The 14231-nt window shown below is 36.5% G+C and overlaps 1 protein-coding gene across 3 annotated transcripts in view; it reads right to left on the minus strand.

Moving 5' to 3' along the window:
- The window catches only part of TTC17 (tetratricopeptide repeat domain 17), a 125246-nt gene that overhangs the window by 84164 nt on the left and 26851 nt on the right, over positions 1–14231 (minus strand). For all 3 annotated transcript variants that reach the window (XM_027072857.2, XM_027072856.2, XM_053203280.1), the window contains exons 3-11: positions 11961–12130; positions 11199–11310; positions 10816–10947; positions 8655–8764; positions 7877–8021; positions 7258–7397; positions 5685–5845; positions 3655–3767; positions 1712–1858 (exon numbers count right to left, since the gene is read on the minus strand). In XM_027072857.2, coding sequence (XP_026928658.1) covers positions 1712–1858; positions 3655–3767; positions 5685–5845; positions 7258–7397; positions 7877–8021; positions 8655–8764; positions 10816–10947; positions 11199–11310; positions 11961–12130 — 1230 coding nt within the window. The remainder of the gene's footprint in view (positions 1–1711; positions 1859–3654; positions 3768–5684; positions 5846–7257; positions 7398–7876; positions 8022–8654; positions 8765–10815; positions 10948–11198; positions 11311–11960; positions 12131–14231) is intronic.

Raw genomic sequence — 14231 nt, forward strand, 5'->3', positions numbered from 1 at the left:
TGAAACCAATACTATGGATGGTAAATTGAAAGGGAAAGAAATGGGTAATTGATGATATCACTGGGCTGAACCAACCAAAGTTTGCTCTAATCTATGGACGTCCTATAATATGAGGCGTATTATCTTTTAAGCCAATTTGAAGTAGAGTTTATGATTTGTAACTGAAAGCATATATAAGCTTATAAAACTGGCACAGAAAACTACTTCCTCTGAACTAAGACCTTTTCTTTGCCAATGCCAAAGTTTAACAATTTTTTGATTTGTAAAATGTTCATTTTTCTAAATATAAATAACATACATCAGAGGCTTACTAAACTTATATCTGTTTTTTTTTAATGTTTATTTATTTTTCAGAGAGAGTGAGCGCACAAGTGGGGGAGGGGGCAGAGAGAGAGGGGGACAGAGGATCTGCAGGCTCTGTGCTCAAACTCATGAACCTTGAGATCATGACCTGAGCTGAAGTCCAATGCTTAACTGAGTCACCAGGCGTCCCACTAAACTTAAATCTTGAAGCTATGAAACTCTGGAGAATTTGTATTACCTATAACTAAATCTAAGTGGTCATATTAATTGTTAGAACAAAAACCTGATTAAATTCTGAAAATTTAATAGTGAATAAAAAATATATGGTATCTGTCCTCAGATTATTTATTTCTTAGCTAGCTTAGAAAGACACTTATTGACTTATTACCTATATCATCTGGCAGAATGTAAGCTCCAGCAAAGAGCTTGTGTACTGTATTCATAGTCCTAACCTGACACACAGTTGGGAGCTTGATACAAGAATGCTGATTAAAAACTGAAATACAGGGGCACCAGGGTGGCTCAGTCAGTTGAGCATCCCACTCTTGATTTCGGCTCAGGTCATAATCCCAGGGTCGTGGGATTGAGTCCTGCATTGGCCTCTGCACTGAGCAAGGAGCTTGCTTAAGATTCTCTCATTCTCTCTCTCTCTCTCTCTCCCTCCCTCCCTCCCTCCCTCCCTCCATCTGTCTCTCTCCCTTTCTACCCCTCTCCCATGCTCATGCTGTCTCTCTCTCCCTAAAAAATAAAAAAAAATTTTTTTAAAGTGAAATACAGTTGACTCTTGAATAACAGGTTTGAACTATGCAGGTCTATTTACACGTGGATTTTTTTGATAAATGCAGCGCAAGTATTAAAACTGTATTTTCTCTTCCTCATGACTTTCTTAATCTTTTTTCTCTCACTTACTTTATTGTAAGAATATAGTATATAATACTTACAACAAAAAATACATGTTAATCTACTGTTTATGTTGTCAGTACGGCTTCAGTCAACAGTAGACTGTCAGTACTTAAGTTGTGGGGGAATCAAAAGTTATACACAGATTTTTGACTGCATGGGGGTTTGGCCCCTTTAGCCCCCATGTTGTTTGAGGGTCAACTGTATATGTGAACATATACTTAGGTCAAATTTAGAAACTTTCTAGGGTTGGTAATTATACTCAGAGCCCAAAGTTTTAAACTAAAATCAGGGTGTCTATATGCCCCATTTGATTGGAAGAAGACTTCAAGACATACCCTGTGTCTTGCTAAACTGCTACCTAGCAGAATGGCTTCTGTTTAATAGAAGTTTAATAAGTGTTTGTGGAACTAAGCTGAACAGTGATAGGGACCATATTAATCAATGAAGGTGAGGGTCACAGCTTTAAAAAATCTTATCTGAGAAAACTCCTTTATCATTCTCTTACCCTATATGCATCAGAATCCCTGCCCCAGATCCAGAGAATGGAATGGGCTACAGGAGAAGACTTGACCAAATCACTGATATCACTCTGATTTGCCTGAACATCAAAATTCACAGACATCATACTGGAGGTTGATGAATCCTCGCCAAACTAGAAAATGAAAAGAACAGTTCAATCAAATTGGAAGCAGGAAAGAAGTTATGACTAAGATTTAACCTAACCCAAAATATTAGTGAATACTCAAACCCAGTAGGAAATCTGAAAGTAGGTTAGTATCAAAGCAATCAGATGTTTGTATTTTCAGAACTAGGTCCCAACACCATTCTCTTAGAAAATGCATAGTTAGCGATTCTCAATCAACTATGCCCTTGGGATATGAGGAAAATGGCATGGATTCTTTACTTCCCTTCTTTATTGTCCCATTACTTCCTTTTCATGATTTAGTCTCTTTTAGGTTTAATGATGAGCTTATTATCTAGAGGTTTGGCTCATTATTCCCCTCCTCTACCTAGACTAAAATGATTGCTACTCTATAAAATTCGTGTGCTGTGGTAGAAACAACGGAACTTAAAAAAGGGCTCAAGAGTTTAATATAGCTATGATTTAGGCATTATAACTATTACACAATCAACTCCAAATATAAATACAGTCTTCCTCCAAACCAAGGTAAATCAATGTTTGATATTATTACAGGATACCACAGCTTCTGTTTATTTCTAAAACCTTGTTAGATAAGAAAATGGGACCAGTATGGGAGGGAGTAGAAAAGAATGGATTCTTTCACTATATAGTAGAGATGTAACCTATGGATATATAAGACTGAACGCTACACTGGTACAGGGGAGTCTTCCAATGGTATGTCCCCAAAGTTACCTGGGTTTTAGTCTATTTGATTTATAAATATTCCCTTTTTTCCCCTTAAAATAATGCTTGGATTCAAGGCTGGGAGCTATAATCTCAGAGGTGTAAGTCTTATCGTCCTTTGAAAATAAAACCTGGGATACTGCTAGTACCTACTTGACAAATCACAGGAAGCTTGTGGTCCCTATACTACTTCTCCCCTAAATGGCCTCTTAATTTTTGCTTCTTTTTTTCAATGAGGTCTGGAGTTTTTCAGATTAAAGTGTATTAATTCTTCACAGTTTGTCTTCCCCTAGAAGCTGTTTTAATCTTTTAATTATTTAACTGCTTCTCTCTGGAAATTCCTAGATCTATGATTAAAGACATAAGATTTTGATAGGATAAGATAACGTGTTACTTTATTCCCAACATCCTTGTGGATGATACTTGGAACTCTGGTTGTGTTTGCTATCTATAACAGCACCAATTAGATGCTATTTGGAATCATTATAATTATGTACTATTTTTTCCCAATTAGATAGGCTAGGATTGTATGTGTGTGTATGACTACACATATATGTATGCATATAAGTACACGTATACGTATGGATATACATAGAAACAGAAACAGAAAGAGAAAACACACATGCATGAAGAAATACGGCTTAATAAAAATTTTCTATTGATAATGGTCATTTTGTTAAAGTTTTTAGTTGAAGCAACATAACTGGACTGATGACTTCAGGAAAGACCACAGCTACTCTTTCCCAAATTTTAAATTACTGGTATTACTCGAATAAGTTAAACGGGGGAGATGAAGGCTTTGAGTTAAATACTAATAACAATCCAGTGAAGCTCTCATGGTAAAGGAGAAAAGAAATAAAGACACACGAATAGACATTACAGCTAGTACTTGGGGGATCTGGAAATGTCATGCATGAAGCAAATGAGTATTATCTATAAAATCTGACTTCATAAACATACTCAAACCTTAAATTATTCACAAATTTTCAGGATCGAATATACAAGGAATCAAGCGTCGGGGGAAGCAATATTACTCTTAGATATGCAAAGTTATAAGAACTAGAAGAGACCAAGAAAAAGACCTGAACATAGTCCACATTTTCAAAAATGTCTCCACGATGGTAGCGCACAGGTTGGTCCCACTGGCAGTGTAAACTATGCTGCTGGTTGACCAGCCGGCATATCTGATGATTTCCTGGAATAAGAAAGGAAATTACCATTGTGGAGAAAGATCAGCAATGCCAACACGGTTTCCTCAGTCTAAGCCATTTGGTGTCAGTGCCTGGTAGAGTACCTACACAGGGTGTGCTTACACAGGGAAACTAATGGTTAACTAAATTAAATCATTCTAAAGAAGGGTGTTTCTCCACCTGTAAAAACAAAGGGGCTAAATCACCAAAGTATCTTGTGGCAATTACATTCTATGGCTGTAAAATCATTAATTACACTGTTTTAAGGGACTTTTGCCATCTCTCTGGAGACAGTCTGCTTTATTTACTTCATATTTTTGTTTTAAATTTATATGTTTAAGAGCTCTGGTTGTATTGCAATACAGAGCAAGCAGTGAATAACCCCAAGGACTGAACATACTCCTTACACGCAAAAAAGCAAAGAAAACTTGTTAGATGGATTGTATAATGGACTTTAAATGGTCACAGCTAAGGTTTAAAGATTAAGAGGCCTCCCAGATCAATATATTTATCAAGGGAGAAGTATATAATATAAGGGATTCTATTAATTTATTCTTTGGTGTCTAGCTGTTAGATCTACTCCCAATGGGTTTTATCAGAAATGAGACATTCTGGATATAACCAAGTCACTGATATCCTGTCAACCCAAGTGCCCTTAAGACAGTGGATCTATTGGGTCATGGGCTTTAAAAAGGTTTTTGTTTTGTTTTGTGTTTTAATAATTCTTATTTTTTTAAGTTTGTTTGTTTGTTTGTTTATTTATTTAGAGAGACCATGCATGCGGACACACGCAGGCATGAGCGTTCATGGGAGAGGGGCAGGGCAGAGAGAGATAGGGGGAGAGAGAATCCCAAGCAGGCTCCGCACAGTTAGTACAGAGCCTGATGAGGGACTCAAAATCACAAACCGAGATCATGACCTGAGCCGAAATCAAGAGTTGGATGCTCAACCGACTGAACCACCTAGGTGCCCCTGGACTCTAAGAAGTTTTAATAAAATCTATATGCCCTCTTCCCAGGGAAAAAAAAAAAAAATTGTACACACACACATTACTGCATATAATTTTGGGGAGGATTTAGAACCTCCTGAAACTAACCAGGTTAAGAATTCCTGCTTGAGACAAATACCAGTCTAAAATCTTTTTTTTTTTTTAATTTTTTTTTCAACATTTTTTATTTATTTTTGGGACAGAGAGAGACAGAGCAAGAACGGGAGAAGGGCAGAGAGAGAGGGAGACACAGAATCGGAAACAGGCTCCAGGCTCTGAGCCATCAGCCCAGAGCCCGACGCGGGGCTCGAACTCACGGACCGCGAGATCATGACCTGGCTGAAGTCGGACGCTTAACCGACTGCGCCACCCAGGCGCCCCCCAGTCTAAAATCTTTTAAAATAAAATACTTGTTTTTAAGGGAGCAAGAAAATAAGAGTTAGTTTGTGTTGGCTGGAGTGTGTGGATGCTTTGTTTCTAGGGTATGTCTGGCTTGTGTTTACTTGATATATGGCCCGGGCCACATTACTCACAGTGTTTTCAGACCAGCAGCAACAGACATCCAATAGGAGGAGCTTGTTAGAAATACAGAATCTTCAGTCCTACCTCAGACCTACTGATCAGAACCTGCATTTCAAAAAGATCTCCAAGAGACTGGCATGCACTTGGCCAAACAACTGTTGTTAAGACTTCTAGGATCTAAAAAATTTTTTACATTAAAATGTGCATTTTAAAAAAGCTAGAGACCAGCTTTTTTAGAAACCAGCTCCCCAGGTCTGTTGGTATACCCACTATGAGGACTCACTTTTAAGACTGAGGGGAGTCGTAAACCACAACTTTATACTACTTTAAGGCTACACAAAAGTTATGAACGTAGAACATGCTAGAAGTGAACTTCCTAACCTGTTTTCAATTATTTGGAATCAATACTTACCTAATTGTGCTTCTTTTGCCATCTGTGTCTCATGGATGATATTTCTTAAGATTTGCTCCTCCTGAATCAGCTTATGTTTCTCTAGGATCTCCTGCTGTCTCAAGTAGTGGTCATGCTGTTTTTGGTATTCTTTCAACTCATTCAGTGTTCGCTGGAGGGATCTTAACATTTTTCAACACGAGGAAAAAGTTATAGAGCTTTAAAATTGAATTTTTAAACACACTTACTGCATAGATTTTGTGGTCATCAGCAATGATTACTATTTTCCTTAAAAATTTTTTTTTTTCCTTTTAAGCTACAACCACTGTACCACAAGTTCAAAATAATGGGGTAAAATAAACCTGTCGTTTGTTAACTTGGGGGTAAAAAAGATGGATGCAAAATTCTTCCCCTTAAGTACAACTATCCTGACTTTAAATGGTGTGTTGGGATGGTTCAGGTACCCGAAAGATATAAAACAATATACTATAACATTTTGCATCTCAACAACTATTTGCCTCCACAAAGTTTGTGTTAGTTCCATTGACATTCAAAGCCTCCTTTCCATCTTTTCTTTTGATTCTGCGTAAAGACAAGGTTAACAGAAAAGGCCAATAGTACCTAGCCCTTGAACTCTAGCTCCCTGGGTTTGTGATTTTGGGAAAAACCATAGAAGCCTGGCTTAGAAAGGAATATTTTCTACCACCTGGTATCAATAGATCAGCTGCCTGATTATTTTTAGTCATAAAATCCTTTCTACCTATTACATTGTAACATATGGAGATTTAGGAGCTGTACAGACTGTGCTTACACAGAGAACCAATTCACTCAGCCAGGACAAGTTCTGATCAGGTGTAACAGAAGTCAGGTATAAACAAGTAAGTGGTCATTCCTTCCTTTTCACCACATTATGCTTTAAATTGACTGGAAAATAACCAAATACAGTAATCTAAGGAGTTCCAAATGTCCATTTAGTTCTCTGATAATCAAAGTAGCCTCAATGTTCTCTTTCATAAGAGAAGAACAATTCACTTTGAGTTATGTGAAGTTTCGTAACTGGCCCTACTATTTATGGAATCAAATACATTTTTTAAATTAAGCATACTGCAAGGGCCAACTACAACAGAATTTCATTACTGTACAATTTATAGAAATCTGATTAAAATATGCACCAAATAATGTTTCTCAACATCACTTAACTAACTTAACAATAACCCAACAAGGCAGCTAAAGGGGAGAAAGATCAAATATAGCACATGCAAGTGATTTTACTGACAATGCATTCTATGGAAATGAAAACATAATAGAGTTAGTGTTCAAGAGCACCCCAATCCATCTGACTTCATAAAAGCAATCGATGGTCAGAAGTGTAAAGATCTAAAATGACAGAATTTACGGCAAAGATTCTCTAGTTCCTGGAATCCATGCTATTAAAGACTCTTCTGAATTGTGCTGAGCTTCCTACACCTAGAGAAAAGGGACAGGACTAGCAGTAATGAAGAGGTTTTTCTTAATTCTAATGAACAAATTAACATTGACATCACCCTACACAGGTCTAACTTAGGGCTTCAGGGAAATTGTCTTTTCCAATTACCTATGTTGAGCTTCCAATTTCTGCTCGAGTTTTTGCTGACACAGGACAGCATGCTTCCTCTTTATAGCTTGCTCAAACCCAGGTTTGGCTTGCAAAGCATGGTCATAACAGAGCACTGAGTGGTTATACTCCCCCAGCATCTGAAGAGACAAAAACAAACACACACACACACACACACACACACACACACACACACACACACACGGAAAAACGTCAGCCACGAACTGGCTGGATCTGTCCAAATCTCCTAATGATTTATGAGCTCACACTTACATCTTACTCTACAGTGAACGTTATTTTTGATCAGTGACCAAATCTACAACATAAGATATGGTATAAGATAACTAGAAAGTATAACTAGCTTAAGAGGTGCACTCTGCAGGAATTTAATATTACTATCAATTTAATTATTTTTCTTTTTTGTCAAGAGGCTAAGACAATTATGATACATTATTGTGTTGAGGTTTTTCATCCTAATTTCTTCATTTCCATTCCCTTTTTCTTGTTCAGACCAAAAGAGGAAGGAAAAAAGGTAATTTTTAACTGGAAATAAATTATTTAAAAAAGAAAGGAAAAGAGCAACTGGTTTGGCTCATGAAAACAAAAACGTTGTATTTACTGCGTATATGTTTCCCAAAGTGTAATAGCTGGTGAAGAAGTCACTGTCATCCAGAGCTGCATGGACCACAACAGCAGCATCTGCAGAGAAGTGAGCTCTGTGCAGAACATTTGCCAAGTTGACCAGGGCAATGTCTTTATTGTGCCTAAAAGAGAAGGAGAGGCGTAATTAGATGTTAGGAAAGAAGCATGTGCTCTATATGATTACATAACTACTTGACAAGGGAAAATTACATCTGAAGTTATTGAACTTAACTTTGAGTATACCGATAGATGGAGAAAATAACTTAAGAAAATCATACTGTTTCATTTTTACATAACTGATGGTGCTTATTCAATCTGATAGCTACAAATTTTGCCACAAAAATAAGGTCTTGCAGACATTTTATGATTTTAAAATATATTTAGGGCTTATTAATTGTTTTGAGAAAAATTTAATTTATGCTAATTCCTCCAGGCAAGTTTCTTATATTCAAGTCTCAAGTGAATCAGAGCATGTCTATATTATATATTTTTTCCTTAATGGAAATTAGAAGAACATTATTAAACTTTGCATTTTGAACTCTGAACAAATAATGTATTTGAACTTTGAGCTTTCTGACACTGGTCTTTTTTTTTTTTTTTTTTTTTTTGTGATGGGACTAAATTCTTTGAACAGGGATAGAGGAGAGTGTTAAGTACAAAAGAATGCTTCTTCATACTGTTTTCTTATGCATTGTTTCTTTAACAGTCCTGAGTTATATGGAGACTCAGGCAGTCCAGAAAGGGAGAAACCTTACCTGGAAGAGAAGTGAAGTGCTCGCATGGCACATTCCACTACCTGATATGGCTCATTCTTTATTCTCCAGTAAAATGAAGCCATGTTATACAGTACCCATGAGGAAGAATTCTAGAGATGAAACAAATAAAATGACAATCAAACACAACTCGACACACTTTCTTCGACTTAGAATGTTCAAAGTGAGCACCTTTACTATTCTGTCTCTTCTGAAACTTCATATGAAGAAGAACATGACATTACAGCAGTGATAAAGCAGGGGACAAAGGACAAATAAACTACACCTGCCAAAAAAGCCTCCTGATCATCATCAGGAGCAAAGTGCATTAAGGTGTCATCTCCACAGAGAGACTATTCAACTCCAAATTATCACTCCAAGGGGTGAATTATGCTGAAAGCCCGCCAATGGCCCCAACTGGTTGGTTCCTATTTCAGGATTTCAGAAGTTAGGACCTAACCTACTTAGAAATGCCAGTTGTTCTAATGTGAAATTCCTGAAGTTAACAAATTTAATATCTGAATGAAGGTACATATGTAAGCAAATGACAAGCTTATGCTTTTGTAAAAGATGAATTTTTTCTTAAAGATTTTTTATTTTCAAGTAATGTCTACACCCAATGCGGGGCTTGAACCCACAGTCACAAGATCAAGAGTCACATGCTTTACCAATTCAGCCAGCCAGGTGCCCCTTTTATTTCGTTCTTTAGTCATGTGTGTTCACAATGTAATGCAAACCAATACTGCTAAAAAATTATGTCTTCAGTACAGAGTAATAGGTGGATCAGTTACTGAAGTTAAACAGAAATTCAGATTCCTTCTGTGGCTTGGATTTTCATCTCATAACATGTCCTAAATTTTAACCACACAGAGGCCAAAATACTATACTGGACCACTACAAACAACTCAGTGTAAATAAGTTTAAGCCCATGTAGAGAAAATTCAAACTCAGCAGTGCAAAACAGTCAAATTAAGTTTTTTAAAACAGTCATAAAGTTTAAGATAAACAGAAACATACATATGACACCCATTGTTTAATATCTTTAATATATAAAGAGGTCCTAAGAAATCTAAAAAGAAAGACAAAAATGCATGAGAAAATGGGCCAAAAACATGAACAGACAATTCAGAAATAGGAAACAATGGCTAATAATCAAAGAATAGAAATAAAAGAGACACAAATTTTCCTTTTACAAATTGGCACAGATTAAATAGAATGCCAACACTCATGGTTGGCTGCACTGTATAATAACTTCAGATATTAACTGTAGAAAAGTTACGTAAGTACAGCATTTCTGAGGGACAGTATGACAACATTTATATAAAGGGCCTTAAAAATATGATTACACTTTGATGCCCAAAATTCCACTATTAAAAATTTATTTTATGAAAATAAGTGTTTTAACTATAAAGGTGCATAAAAATAAAGATCCAGAAGATTTTATTATAAAACACTAATTAACTGAGGTTTTTTTTCATTCTCTTTTATAGACTTTTATAAACTCTGAATTTTTTTATAATGACAAATTGTTTTCTTTTAAAAATAGTTATTTAAAAAGTAGTTGTTTTTGCGGTGCCTGCGTGGCTCAGTCAGTTAAGCACCTTAAGTCATGATATCCCATCTCATGAGTTCGAGCCCTGCATCTGGCTCTGTGCTGACAGCTCAGAGCCAAGAGCCTGCTTCAGATTCTGTGTCTCCATCTCTTTGCCCCTCCCCAGCTCACGCGCTCTCTCTCTAAAATAAATACACATTAAAAAAATTTTTTTTAAAGTAGTTATTTTGGGGGTGCTTAGTCTCTCTCTAAGTAAATAAAAAACATTAAAAAAAATCTTTAAAATAAAAAAAAAATCACTCTCTAGACAAAAACAATCTAGGCAGGTTATTTTCTGAGAACAAAAGACCTTCTGTGAGCACAGTCTCTGGCTTTTTCTTTTTTTCTTTTTTAATTTTTTTAAACATTTTTATTTATTTTTGAGCGGGGGAAGGGCAGAGAGAGACGGAGACACAAAATCCGAAGCAGGCTCCAGGCTTTGAGCTGTCAGCACAGAAACTGACGCGGGGCTCGAACCCACAAACTATGAGATCGTGACCTGAGCCGAAGTCGGACGCTCAACTGACTGAGCCACCCAGGCGCCCCTGACTCTTTCAATCACTGATGACTTACCTTCTGTAGGCCTTCATGAATGAGATGGCCTATGTCATCTATACTTCTTCCTAGTCGTTTAGATAAATATGTGAAGATTGGATCTTCTTTAGGTAATAGAGGTGCAGAAAGATTAACTCTCTCTTGTACACCCTGAAGAAAAGAAGAAAAAAAGTGAAAAAAACTAAAACAAAACAGAAAAAGGAGATCATAAGACAAAAGCTCACAAGTAACTCAGTATCTTAATGCCTTTATTTTAAAGGCATATTAAGAAATAGGAGATATTTGTAAAATTATAAAGCTGTTTGAAAGAGGAGGAGAGGAAATATAAAGACTATTTACAAGCAAGAGAGTAAATTACAGAAAAAAATGTAGAAAACAAGATCCTAAATCTCTCTACTTACTCGCAGGTGCTGAAAAGCATGTATACTATATGGAAGTTCTAGAATTTTGGTACAATCAGGTTGCTCAGGGTCTGGAGGGACAGGAGATTCTGTGTCGATATAATCTTCAGGGCTAAAATTAAGAAGCCGGGAGCAATGAATGAATGAAAGGTGAAAAAATGTCTAATTTTCCCCTAATGGAACCATATTTTCATAGCATCTCTACTTTACAACCAGTATTAGTCAACATTCAACCTTTTTCACATTGCTACTGCTGGAGTCAATATTTTGAGAGTTCAACTTAAAGGAGATAATTCGAGAGTTAGAAAATAGTAGGTGTATCAAAGAATGTTAAGATCATGGGACTGTTTTAAAAGCTTTTTGCAATTCTTTCTAGAAATATTAAACCACTTTACACTTCTATTGACAGCCTCTCTACATTTTTACCAGTTACTGATTTTTAAATATTTTTTTCCAGTTTGATAGGTGAAAACAATTTAAATGGTTTAATTTGTACTTATTTGATCCTTACTGAGAAATACGTTTTCCACATGTTTATGGACCATTTGTATTTCTTTTACTATAAACTGTTCAATCTTCTACTGTAGTATTCAACATTTTAAGTCAATCTTTAAGAATTCTACATGTGAGTTATTTTGAAATTTCAAATTTCAATAAACTCATTCGTGATTGAAGCCTATTCTCATTAGATAATTTACTGATTTGAGAAAGTTCTGTTCGGGAACACGTTAATTTTATTTTTGGAGAGAGATTTTCTTTTACCTGATGTCTTTGCTTTCCAAAGTTATGTATGTGCCATCATAGAGATCCAGGTCTCCTAAGGGCACCTTGGCTTTGATGCAGTCTGGATCTTCTTTATTATGTCTCTGTTCCAGTCCTGTATCTCTGTCCTCATTCTCTTCTATGTGAATTTTTTGAGCAACTAATTGCTTCTGTTGAGAAGACAATAAGAACATAATGAATCTTTCTGTTATTTCAGTCTAGATACCACATAAGAGGAGAATTTACTGTGTTGAAGTTAGAATCCTCTATACAGACAAGGATTCTGAGCACACTAGTGCCCCCTTATCTGCAGAAGAATGTTCTAAGATTCCCAGTGGATACCCCAAACTGTGAACAGTACCAACCCTATATATGTTATGTTTTTTCCCATACATATATACCTATAATAAAGTTTAATGTATAAATTAAGCACAGTAACAGATAACAATAACTAATAATAAAATGCAAGTTATAACAATATACTGTAATAAAAGTTATGTGAACGTAGTCTCTCAAAGTATCTTCTTGTACTGTATTCATCCTCATGATAATGTGAGATAATAAAATGCCTACATAGTAAGATGTAAGATGTAAGTGGTAAGTGAGGTGAACAACATACGCACTGTGACACAGTGTTAGACTATTAGTGACCTTCTGACGATAGGTCAGGAGGAGGATCATCTGCTTCTGGACCACAGTTAATTCATGGGTAACTGAAACCACAGAAAGTAAAACTGTGGATAAAGGGGGATTAATTAGTTGACAACTAAATAAGCGTCTCTAAACAGGTATTCATGGACAGAAAGTAACAGAAAATGACATTCACACTAATGGCACCTGAATACCTCCATAATATGATATCTGACCACCTATGAAACTGCATCTATTGGAGTGCTGGCTGGCTCAGTTGGTAGAGTGTACAGCTCTTGATCTCAGGGATGGGAGTTCAAGCCCCACAATGGGTGTGGAGCCTACTTTAAAATAAAAACTCGGGGCACCTGGATGGCTCAGTCCTTTAAGCATCTGACTTCGGCTCAGGTCACGATCTTAGAGTTCATGAATTCAAGCCCCGCGTCGGGCGCTCTGCTGACAGCGTAGAGCCTGGAGCCTGCTTCGGATTCTGTGTCTCCTCTCTCTCTGCCCCTCCCCTACTCATACTCTGTCTCTCTCAAAAAATAAATAAAAAAAATAATGGGTATGAAATGTTTTAATTATTGGAGTAGACTGTATTACTATCAATGAACTTGTGGCCTTACAAAGGACTCCTTACAAAGGACTCTACACCATTGTTCTGCTGGACTCATATGTGGCCAGTATGACTATTTTGACAAATGTAACATGAGAGGTGCCATTAAATCCTCTGGAGGGACGCATTTTTACAGCCAGTGTATGTTCTTTTCCCTCAGGTACTGAGAACAGCAATATTCCAGACAGTAGCTGTTCTGTCATCTTGAGTTCTGGCTTTTGGACCAGAGTGACATTTAATATGATCTTATTGTTTTAAACCATTAAGATTACTGGGATGTTACTAAATGATGTTTCCACTTACTCCCTCCCCACTCTCCTCCTGTAGGTAAACTATACTATACTGCCCTATGACTTCAAGCTTGGCCATGTGACTTGATCTGGACAATGGAACGTGAGTAGAATTTTTTTTTTTTTACTTTATTTATTTTAAGAGAGAGAGACAGCATGAGTGAGGGCAGAGAGAGAGGGAGAGAATCTCAACTAGGTTCTGCACTGTTAGAGCAGAGCCCAACATGGGGCTCAGATCACGAAATGAGCTGAAATCAAGAGTTAGATACTCAACCGACTAAGCCATCCAGGTGCCCCGAAATGATGTCACTTCTAAGTAGAAAGTTTAAACAGGCTTGTATATTTGGTTAGTCTTCCTTGAGCCTCCACCTTCCTCTGTGAAACAGCACTGAGATTTTTGGGACTGTTTGTTGCCAATGCAAAAGTTGACATACATTGCAAAATTTAGACTATCTTAACTAATGCAATCCTTAATGTGATTAAACATATTTTCAAATATTTATGAGATATTTTGTAGCTTGATTGAGTCTGCCTATTTTTCCCTAGTGATTCTTCACTGATTTGTAGACATTTGTGAAGAGTGATTCTGTAAACTCATTCTTCAGTTATAACAGTATTCTCCCAGCTTATAACTTATGTTTTAATTTTGTTCATGGTGTCACTTGCGAGACAATTTTAAGATGGACAAAACTATCAATTAATTTTCTTAATTGTGATTTGTGTTATTTAAGGAGC

The sequence above is a fragment of the Acinonyx jubatus genome, chromosome D1 (assembly GCF_027475565.1).
Source record: "Acinonyx jubatus isolate Ajub_Pintada_27869175 chromosome D1, VMU_Ajub_asm_v1.0, whole genome shotgun sequence".
Lineage (NCBI taxonomy): Eukaryota > Metazoa > Chordata > Mammalia > Carnivora > Felidae > Acinonyx > Acinonyx jubatus.